The sequence below is a fragment of the Oncorhynchus keta genome, chromosome 25 (genome assembly GCF_023373465.1).
Source record: "Oncorhynchus keta strain PuntledgeMale-10-30-2019 chromosome 25, Oket_V2, whole genome shotgun sequence".
Classification (NCBI taxonomy): domain Eukaryota; kingdom Metazoa; phylum Chordata; class Actinopteri; order Salmoniformes; family Salmonidae; genus Oncorhynchus; species Oncorhynchus keta.
In genome coordinates, this window is record NC_068445.1 from 26190484 (window position 1) to 26201730 (window position 11247).

An 11247-nucleotide genomic window follows, 5' to 3' on the forward strand; every position below is an offset into this window, starting at 1 on the left:
TTTTTCCAGACTGTCTGGCTAGCATAGTACGCAGTCCGACTGTTCACAGTAGTCTCAATTTCGATCAGGCATTATGTTAATCAAAACCTTGGGTCCTTTCTCAACATAGTTTGAAAGCGTCGCGGTGAGGGCAGGTGGAGAGCAAGGAGGTGTGCATGCTAACGTTCATTTTGTTGTCATATCAAATACTGCAGAATAATATACATTTCCAAGTCCAAACGTTCCAGTCGTTGCATTAATAAAATATATTAATGCGTTACCAAGTTGTTTACTAAATATAGCACAGCTAACTAATTGTTGGTTGTAGGGCTAGTTAGCTTGTTCCTTCGTCACGCACTTGTCATAACTACACGGTTAGCTAATTTAGGTAGCTAGTTTGTGTTTTTTTTTCTTAAGTATTAAAATTATTTTATGTTGTTGGTGGGGTTATACTTTTCGCAGCATGTCTCAAAATAACTAGCTACCTACATATTATGGAAAGTGGGTTGCTTGCTAGCGTCTTCTAAGCTAAACTTCCGGCGTAACTAGCTAGCGAGTCAGCATACTAATTTAGCCAGTTAGCTAATGACATGAGATTACTCAATCGTGCTTGCCTAAACTCAGTTAACGCACTGCATTTACATATAGGTAAGTGTCAAATGTCACTTCATTATTGCCTTTCAAATGCATTGCTTGCATAGTGAACTGTTTCGAGCAACACCACCATTACTAGCTTGGTTTGAACTGTTCGCTAACGAAAGCCCTCCCTCGGAAGTGAGCATGCGCACAATGTCTTGTAAACAATGAGACGATTCCAGACGGTCTTGACTTGAGCATTGTGTCTGTTTCAACAGTTTATCCCAGCTGAATAATAAAATACATTTCAGATCATGAACGATAAGCAGTTAAGATGATGTCTGGTAAGTAGGTAGATACGACTTTTGTCATCAAATATGTGTTGAGATAGCGTGAATCAATAGCATCACTATGAAGACATTAGATATCAGATTGTTAATGCACAAAAATAGATATTAGGACTGGCACTTGGGCGTGAGCATGAGTAGGATTGCATCGACGGTGATTGGAAATATTCCCTGATTTCTCTGAATCCTAGGAAGTTTAAAAACATCGAACGCAAAAGGCTAATAACGTGCTTTATTCCGTACAAATCTAGATTTTGATCGGAGCGTTTTTTGTGTGCGAAGCTTTCGAATCGCCCCTTCCTTTCATGGCTTGCATGTTTTGTGAACCTGCAAAAAAACCAAGCGGCATGTAGACAGACTTGCGTTACTTCGCTGTTTGATCAAGTAAGGCTGACTGATTTATTTCGGGGTTTTATCATATTCAGAGTCAGGCTGTGAATTTATGTTGTCTCTATGCTTTGAAACAGTCCATTAATGGCAGAGACCTACTTATGGTCGGTCTCGAGGATCATGGGGAGTAAGGTGCACTTGTCAATTAGCTCAAAAGGCTGGGTTCCAGACAAATATTGAACTTTTTCAGTTGGTGGTACCAGGCGTCACACAATAGAATATGTTTGAGTAATTTTATAAAGTAATTCACAATGCTTCATTAGGAAGTGTAATAGACTACTGAGATGATATTCAATTAATACGTTGTTACACATATGTCCAAGCAGTAATGCATGATTCCAAATATGTTGACATGCAACTTAATCCAGTGATTATTAATGTTGAGTTAATAAAAGAAGGGCTCCAGAATTTGTAGAATTATTTTTTGCCTTAATCTCTTTGTGCACTAATATGATATATATAGGCCTCATTCAAGTTATAATTCACCACCTGGGGAAGTTGAAACTCAAAACACATTAGCTAGATAGCTAACTCTAAATATAACACCTACTGCTTGTAGCCATGTATTCATTTAACGGTAAATGTAATGTCCTAAAACATTTTTGCATTAAGGCGTAGTTTACTCGGCATGGCCGATGCGCAATTTCTCTCACTCCGTATTTCAAAGCCATATCAGATATATTATACCTTCAGAAAACTGAGACCCTCCTCTCTTTAATATGAACAACGAGTTGCCTCCAAAGTAGTTTTTCCAACAATTGCATTTTGAAATGTTATACAATCACGAGAAAGGGGAGAGAGTGTGAGAGGCTCATGCATTACAGCATCCGGTCCCAGCGATTCAGGTAGGCACAGCGGCAGGACAGACACTTCTATTACAGGAATCATGAGAATAATGCACTTTTCTGTTGGAACAAATTAAGTTTTTATCCGCCCCAAAAAATAGGACGTTTTGATTGAGTTGACTAGGTACCTCAATCAAAATAGAAACATTTACTATCACTATCATTACACAGCAGTTTGTATCTGAATGTGATATCATACAATGTGTTACCCTCTGACTACACAGGTAGCCTAGCTGAAGCATGGAGGCGGTTCTGAGCAGGCTGAGAAGGCTGAGTGCAGACGAGCTGCGAGAGGAGTTCACAAGGGCCGACCTCAAGTGCGGTCCAATCACGGCCACCACCCGTGCCATCTTCGAGAGGAAGTTGGCCCGAGTCCTGGCGGGAGCCGAGGGCAGCAGCAGCACCACAGAGACGGACAGCAGCAGTAATGCCACCACTACAGGCCCAGCCACAAGCAGTAGTGCAGCGGCGGCCAGTGCTGCAGTGCAGGCCAAACCAGTGCCGTCATGTGCTACATCAGCAGCGACTGGCACTGACTCTCTTAAGGCTGTCAGTGATGAGATGGACTTTGGTTACGGAATGGGGCTCAATCCCCCAGAGGAAGAGGAACTTGGCCTGACAGTGAAGTCAAGGGCCCCTTTTAATATCAATAGGGAAGACACTGGCTCTCAGTATACAGCAGAGACTCCTTCAAAGATGGCCCAAGTGTCACCAATGTTCTATGGAGTGTGTCCATTATGGGAGGATGTCTTGGCTAGAAATGGTAAGAAACTGTTATTTCACCTGGGCTGATTGATGTAAACTACCCCTGCAATTTACACTTTGGGCTGTTAATCGGTCAAACGTGTATTTGTCATTATTTATTTTCCCACACAGAAATGCGAAGACAGAGAACTGTTGGCTGGCTAGCTATTGGGTTACACAAAGTGCAGTGCACATCTTCTGTATGTTGACCATGTTGTCACACTACGCTCAAGGTCCAATTCAAACATTTGATGTTGCTTCTCCATGACATCATGCTGTTCAGGGTTTATTTTGGTTTTGAGCCGTCAGTGGTTGAGATCCATAGCACCTGTCACCTTATGGCTTTCTGTATTAGCATGGCAACAAAAAAGATTAGTAGTAAGAATTTGAGCTGCTTTGCTTGTAATGTCGACAAAATAACTGACCATGATCTTTTCCATTTTGAATCAAGTTTACATCCTGGAATGTTTCTAGTTGTAGGTAGATATAAAGAGCTATAGAGCCTATAGAAACATACCTTTTTTAATGTACTTTTTTTTCTCACTTCCAGATAGGGCCCACGTGTATGGTGATAAGAAGGAGGCTCTTCAGGCTGTGAAGATGATGAAAGGAGCTCGCTTTAAAGCCTTTGCCAATCGAGACGATGCTGAGAAATTTGCCAAGGGAATCTGTGATTATTACCCCTCTCCTAGTAAATCCACCCCATGTGTCTCCCCTGTCAAACCAGGCCTGGTCTTCTGCAAGGGTGAGTGCTGGGCTGAAAAGGACAATTATCTCTCCTTACAAAAAAATACATTAGTTTGAAAAATATGTAAAGTCAGTGCTTTTCAAGGGAGTTTGGATGGCATTTAATTTCTTGGACTTGTCCAAATTTTTAAACTAGTAAATTATCACATATTCTGCTGACCTCTGTTTTAATCTGTTGTCTCCGTCTCTCTTGTCTGTGCCACTAGACAACGTCCCTGTCATGGAGGCAGACACCATCAACAGGGAGAGGGCCAACAGCTTCAAAAGCCCTCGCTGCCAGGATCTGACAGCCAAGCTGAGGAAGGCTGTGGAGAAGGGGGATGAGGTAGCCTTCAGTGAGCTGGTCTGGAGCAACCCACGCTATCTCATTGGCTCTGGAGACAACCCCACTGTTGTGCAGGTGAGTCAGGGAGGGAGTCAGCCAGCAGATGATTACAGTGAAGTATCACTCCTTCAGATATGACTCAGTAATTCTGTTGACCAAATTAGTTATAATGTTCTAACAGAACTGATCTATTACTCTGACAATTTCAGTTTAAATCCTATTAGTTTTCCTTTTTCCAACCAAATGAATGTTTCTAACCACAGCCCAGTCTCAAGCCAGGCCTCTGTGGCTGTGACAAACAAGTTATGACCCAACACTGACCTGCACTACTTTCCTTCATCAATGTCCACTGTGTGTTCCTAGGAGGGGTGCCGGTACAACGTGATGCACGTGGCAGCAAAGGAGAATCAGCCGGGTGTCGCCCAGCTCCTGCTGGAAACTCTAGAGAATCCTGACTTCATGAGGCTCATGTACCCAGATGACCTGGAGGCTATGCTGCAGAAACGCATCCGTTACATCATAGACCTTTACCTCAATACTCCAGACAAAGCTGTGAGTCTCCTTATCTCACCCTTTCTCCATATGTACCTGCTGATAGATTTAACTGTAGGTGTAACACCGAAGAAGGTTTCTAGCCGAACAAGGCTTTTAGCTGATTCCCCTGTGCAGACAAAATCATTTTAAGAAATTGAAAAATTAAGCTTCTTTTTGAGTGCAGACCTACTGTGTTTAAAAAAAAGTTTAACTGTAACCGACTGATGTGTTTTGGATTGACTTGCCTCTGTTCATAGTGTATGTGTATAACTCTGGTTCTGTCTGTCGCAGGGCTTTGAGACACCACTTCACTTTGCCTGTAAGTTTGGTTGTCCAGAAGTGGTGAATGTCCTGTGTTCACATCCTGATACGGATAAAAACTGCAAGAACAAGTACGACCAGAAGCCATCTGATGTGAGTTGCTCCAGATATATACTTTTTTTTCAAGCTAGCTAATGACTACTCATTGAGCCACATAACTTTTGGATTTCTTGAAATTCTTCTGTTTCCTGACAGGTTATTTGTGAAAGAAAAAACAAAACCCAAGAGGTGAAACAGAAGATATGTGACTATTTGGAAGGTAAGTACACTTCCTCCCAATCACAGGACTTGTGTTTTTCTTCTTTTTCCTGTTTACCCCAAGGCACCTTCTCTTCTGTCAACCTGTTTACCCCAAGGCACCTTCTCTTCTGTCAACCACAGATCGCTGCTATATACCCTTACTGAGGGCCACAGACAACTCTTCCCAGCCTGTCATTGGTGCTCCCTGGTCACCTGAGCCATCAGAAACTCTTACTCATTCGCTTGCTCCCAGGCTCATACGAAGTCCCATGGATCCAGTGATGTCAGTTAGGGCATTCGTTGGCCCACTCAGCCCATCTAAGGTCATTGTCATATCATGTCCTCTTTCAACTCACACACTTTTTTGTCTTCTTATCACCCATTTTTACACTTTAGTTCTATATTTTTTGTAGCTCATTATATTTTCATATGGGAAGCTGTTGTTGAAACACAGCATGTACAGTGCATTTGGAAAGTATTCAGACCACTTCACTTTTTCCACATTTTGTTATGTTGCAGCCTTACTCTAAAATTGATAAAATAATTGTTTTCCCTCATCAATCTACACAAAATACCCCATAATGACAAAGATAAAACAGGTATTTATAAACTTTTGCAAATGTATAAAAAAAAACTGATACCTTATGCATTCGGTAAATATTCAGTCCCCTTAATTTCTTCCACATTTTGTTACGTTACAGCCTTATTCTAAAATGGATGAAATCAAAGATTTCCTCATCAATCTACACACAATAACCCCAAAAGACAAAGCGAAAACCAATTTTTTAAACATTTTTACAAATAGCTTAATTACATAGGTATTCAGACCCTTTGCTATGAGACTTGAAATTGAGCTCAGATGCATCCTGTTTCCATTGATCATCCTTGAGATGTTTTTTCAACTTGATTGGAGTCCAAAGTGCATGCCAGAGCAAAAACCAAGCCATGAGGTAGAAGAAATTGTCCATAGAGCTCAGAGACAGGATTGTGTCAAGGCACAGATCTGGAGAAGGGTACCAAAACATTTCTGCAGCAAGAACACCATGGCCTTCGTAATTTTTAAATGGAAGAAGTTTGGAACCACCAAGACTCTTCCTTGAGCTGGCCGCCTGGCCAAACTGAGCAATCGGGAGAAGGGCCTTGGTCAGGCAGGTGACCAAGAACCTGATGGTTACTCTGACAGAGCTCCAGAGTTCCTCTGTGGAGATGGGAGAACCTTCCAGAAGGACAACCGTCTCTGCAGCACTCCACCAATCAGGCCTTTATGGTAGAGTGGCCAGACGGAAGCCACTCCTCAGTAAAAGGCACATGACCGTCCACTTGGACTTTGCCAAATGGCACCTAAAGGACTCAGACCATGATTAACAAGATTCTTTGGTCTGATGAAGCTAAGATTGAACTCTTTGGCCTGAATGCCAAGCGTAAAGTCTAGTGGTAACCTGGCAGCATCCCTACGGTGAAGCATGGTGGTGGCAGCATCATGCTGTGGGGATGTTTTTCAGCGACAGAGACTGGGAGACTAGTTAGGATTGAGGGAAAGATGAAGAGAGCGAAGTACAGAAAGATCCTTAATTAAAACTTGCTGCAGAGTGCTCAGAACTTCAGAATGGGGCGAAGGTTCATCTTCCAACCGGACAACAACCCTAAGCACACAACCAAGACAATGCAGGAATGGCTTCAGGACAAGTCTGTGAATGTACTTTATTTGCTCAGCCACAGCCCGGACTTGTACATGATCGAAAATCTTTGGAGAGACCTGAAAATAGCTTTGCAGCGACGCTCCCCATCCAACCTGACAGCGCTTGAGAAGATCTGCAGAGAAGAATGGAAAACTTCCCAAATACAGGTGTGCCAAGAAGACTCAAGGCTGTAATCGCTGCCTGTTTCAACAAAGTACTGAGTAAAGGGGCTGAATACTTATGTAAATGTGATATTTCCGTTAAAATAAAATAAAAATTAAACTAAAAATCTGTTTTTGCTTTGTCATTATGGGGTATTGTGTGTAGATGTTTTAGAATAAGGCTGTAATTTAACAAAATTTAGAAAAAGTAAAAGGGTCTGAATACTTTCCTTGTGCACTATATGTAAGATTAATTGGTGTCCCCCTTGCAGGCAGGTGAGTTCCGCCGGGTATGGAAGACACCCCCAAGAGACAGGGCGGGGCACTTCCAGCACATCCTGAAGTCTGACCCTGACCGTGGAGCAGAGAAAGTGGGCAGGTACGTCTAGAAAGCCTGAAGTTTAACAACTTTGTTCAATTTTTTCCAGCTTCTCCAACCACAGTGTTATATTCTCCTCCCTCACAGAGACCTTGCCAGAGAGCTGGGCCACCCCTGGGCTGAGTACTGGGATTTCCTGGAGAGTTTTACAGACCTGTCTTCTGCAGACGGCCTCCGTAAGCTGGAGGAGTACCTCAACAAGAAGGACGTCAGTCAGCGTGCACACGAAGAGGCAGGGGAGAACGAAACCAGCAACCGTTTCAGAACCCCTTCCCCAGGTAATGTTATCCCCACCAGTTGCTATTGATAAACTGTATAGTACTGGTATTGAATTCAGATGATCAAGTTTGAGAAATGAGAGCGATGATACAGCCATCAGGGTCTTGATTTGATGCTCCCATACAACTTTAGATTGACCAGTAAATACATTTCTTGTGTGCTTCAAATGAACAGTTTCCCCTCCTCTCTGCCATTTACAGGTAAGCCCAAGAAGTTCTGCAACTCCATCTCAGTGGGGGCCTTCCTGGACGAGGGTGATGACATCAGCCTGGAGGAGATGAAGAACCGTCAGAATACGGCACTCACCAGCATTACCTCGTCGGCGTGTTCTAAGGACAGTCTGATGGGTGCTGTGGGCGGCCTGGGCCTCCGTGAGTTCCACATCCTGCCCGATGACCTCATCGAGACAGCTGCCGAGCGAGACCTCCTGTGCTCCTCCGTGTCAGAAAGCCTCCTCTCGCCCATCTGTGACAACGGCCTGGGCCTGTGCCCTTCCACGGGGGCAGAGAGGACTCACAACGGGGATATGATGTCCCCCCGCGCCTCCTCATCCCCCTGCTGCGTGCTGTCTCCCATCTCCAACTTGATGGTGGAGTTTGAAAGGATGTCCCTGCAGGATGGGGTGGACAACCCCACCAGAGACAGGGAGAGGAGGAGGAGCGGGGGACACAGGCACGGTGGGCACAGGGAAGGACTCTCTCGGGACGATCTGGCATCCGGGGTTGGCCGTCTCATGCTGGGGGGTGACACCAATGAAGACTCATTGTTTGAGAGGGGCTGTAGCTCAGAGGCCGGGGACAGGGAGGGTGGGGTGTGGAGGGGGACCTGTGTGAGTGGGGAGGTGCAGGGAGAGGTGGTGGTATGGATGGAAGACAGGGCCAGTGGTGGAAGCGGCAGCTCGGAGGAGTACTTTGTGGCTGAGGAGAGCTTGGAGGCTCTGGGCCCAAGGACTAGGGTGCTGGGGCCAGGGACCGTGTCAGGGCGCACACTCTGCTCCAGATCTAAGTCGTGGGATCACGGGGGGAGGGATCTGAGCAGCTCAGGATCATCCATCTCCTGTAAGTCCCTGGACAACTCCCGTGAGTTACAAGCACGGACCCCACCTCGCATCAGAAGAAGACTTTTCATTGAAGGGTGAGTGATGAGGTTTAGGGTGATTGTTCTGAGGTTTTTAATTACGCAACAAGGTCCAAGGGGTTGTGATATATGGACAATATACCACAGCTAAGGGCTGTTCTTAAGGGAGTGCTAGGACACGGCCCTTAGCCATGGTATACTGGCCATATATCACAAACCCCCAAGGTGCCTTATTGCTATTATAAAATAGTCACCAAAGTAAGTAAAGCAGTAAAAATAAATGTTTTGTCGAAACCACCAAGTTTATAATGAAGGATAATGTACTAGAGCTGACTGCAGAGGCGAGCTGTTATGTATTCTGTTATGTATTCTGTTATGTATTCTGTTATGTATTCTGTGGGGAAAATGAAGCTGCACGGTGGGATAACTTCCTGCTTACAGACGTCAGCAAGCAACAGCAGAATTAAAATCTGCCAAACCCTTCAACCGACCTCTCTTGTTTTGTCTGTTGTTTCAGGGATTCACCAACCAAGTTGGACAGACAGGTCCTGTCGGCAGTAGAAGCCACAGATATCGACCCCTCGAAGTTCCCCAGCATTCAGAAATGGAAAAGCACAATGCAGACATACACCTCATCAGACATGCAAAGGTATGCATGTCTCCATGCATATGAACAGTTGTCACTGCCTGCAAGTTGCCTTGTAAATATGGAAACACATTGACAAGTGCTTAAATGTCAGATGCTATCGTATGGAAACAACCAAATAAATGCAGACTGGTGGTGGTATTGTTTCTGTTTGTCTTTCAGCTGGCCCAGCTCTGCAGTGGTAAAAAGCAGACCCAGGGTATATCAGGCCTCTCCCCTCACACACGGCTCTCCTGTCAGCAGCCTGGTGTCCCCTGCTGGTGGCCGCTTCAGTCCCGCCCGACACACAGGCTTTCCAGACTTCACCAGCCCCAACCGCTACAGCCCTGCACATGCCAGCTACATGCAGCGCATCCGCCTCAGGCACTTCAACAACCCTTAGCCAACTCCAAGCCCTGACCGAGACTAACCCCCCCTGGCCAGAAACAATAGGCTACAGCCCTGCCACCACGGTGGTTAAATATGCCAGAGCTCAAAACCATGTACCTAACAAAATATGCACAAGTGTCTTGAAGATTTGTATTAATGATGTATGGTACTACTTCTATATATTGCATACATACAAGATTCTCAGTATGTCGGGTCGTGATGTACACTCAGACTTAAAAGAAGAAAAAAAGAACCAGGTTTCCTTCAGTCTGTACTTTGTACTGTATGAGTGTTGAATTGACAATTAATATTATTCATAGTAAGTGTGAAACATCTGTGTCATAGCTCAGTCAACTTTTTTAATAACCAGTAATACAGCTGCACTCCCCAAAACATTGAGTAGATGTTCGTTAAACTTCAGAATAGAATCGTCGGTAAGATTCACTTAACTGAAAATAGCTGTTTTTAAGAAGTAAAAAGAAATGTCAATATTGTAAAGTATTTTTTTTTAAATGTCAGTCAGTAGCACAAAACCAACTTTTTATGTGTGTACTAAACCAACTGCCAGTTATTTTGTTTCTTTTAAGTTCAGGAATTGCCTTAATTTTCTGAAACGATGGACCAGTCAGTCTCCATGCAGAATTAGCCACATCCTGTCCAGTTTGGTTAAAGTTGATGCATCCTGACAACAGCATAGCAACCACCATCGGACTGCAGCTCACCCAACAAATGGCTCCAAAGCAAACATGGGGAATATGGTAATACACTGAAGTTTTCCATGTTTTTATTTTGTTATTTAATTAATAAATAGAGATGTGTTAATTTTCCAGGTACCAATGTTTTTGTGCGTCATGTAATTTCTGTGTTGTCTTCACACTTAACTTCTCTTTTAACGACTGTCGGCCTCACACAATAGCTGAAAGGTAAACTTCTTGAACTGTTCTTGGTTTTTCTAAAGGTGTCTGAGAGTAATGGCAAGCTGTACATAAGAGGTTACTGCAGAGTGCAACAAAGACATGTTTACTCATTTGTAATCAATGGCTTACTAAATGTGAATGTGCAAGAACCTGTAGCTAAACTCTATGAAGATAGTTATCACCGTTAAAATAAGGTCCATTTACAAACTGCTGTAAAAAGAATGGTCTGCCAGCCAGCAAAGCTGAATATAGAAATCAACAGCTTTAAATCCAAATTGAATAAGAATCACCCTTACTATATAGATTGTCACTCTTAGTATGAGAGATGTGAGTAATATTGAATGTGAATAGAAAATCTCGATTAAAGGCACCAACTTTTTCATGGAGAGGATTGTATTGTCGTTCTCGTGTTCACAGGTGACACAGATTTCGTTCTGGTCTCCAAATGTTTTATGAATGTGGAGTCCTGCAAATTCCACCTAAATACTTAAACATACTTATTGTGCTTTGGCATTCTGTGCTTCTTTAAAAAAGGATTTTAAAAATTCATTGTGAATTCTCTCCTTTTCTGTATGTCCAGATCCTCATTTGCTTTTGATTAATCAATAAAACAGTTTCCTCATCTTTGAATTGTTGTCCTTTGAGCACTTTCTAATATTCCCCTAAATGGCAGTGTCACCCTTATTCTCTAC

General features: G+C 43.5%; 1 protein-coding gene across 4 annotated transcripts; it reads left to right on the forward strand.

Moving 5' to 3' along the window:
• The first annotated feature begins 24 nt into the window (after positions 1-24).
• Positions 25-11185, forward strand: LOC118358456 (ankyrin repeat and LEM domain-containing protein 2-like). 4 transcript variants are annotated; one of them, XM_035736310.1, is made up of 13 exons: positions 25-149; positions 2362-2900; positions 3432-3626; positions 3835-4028; positions 4317-4505; positions 4779-4901; positions 5004-5067; positions 5190-5371; positions 7161-7267; positions 7355-7545; positions 7747-8680; positions 9141-9272; positions 9432-11185. In XM_035736310.1, exons 2-13 carry the CDS (start codon positions 2378-2380, stop codon positions 9649-9651), a joined length of 3054 nt encoding a protein of 1017 aa, XP_035592203.1. In that variant the 5' UTR covers positions 25-149; positions 2362-2377; the 3' UTR covers positions 9652-11185. The 4 variants fall into 4 exon arrangements, with proteins under 4 accessions (XP_035592203.1, XP_035592202.1, XP_035592205.1 ...); XM_035736309.2 differs by lacking the exon at positions 25-149 and adding an exon at positions 166-899; XM_035736312.2 differs by lacking the exon at positions 25-149 and adding an exon at positions 919-1286.
• The last annotated feature ends 62 nt before the right edge of the window (positions 11186-11247 follow it).

Excerpts from the sequence above, each read along its gene's own strand:
- LOC118358456 (XM_035736310.1), top strand. The coding sequence starts at position 2,378 with ATGGAGGCGGTTCTGAGCAGGCTGAGAAGGCTGAGTGCAGACGAGCTG. Across the intron at positions 3,627-3,834 it reads AGGCCTGGTCTTCTGCAAGG|ACAACGTCCCTGTCATGGAG; the intron begins GTGAGTGCTGGG and ends CTGTGCCACTAG. Across the intron at positions 4,902-5,003 it reads ACGACCAGAAGCCATCTGAT|GTTATTTGTGAAAGAAAAAA; the intron begins GTGAGTTGCTCC and ends GTTTCCTGACAG.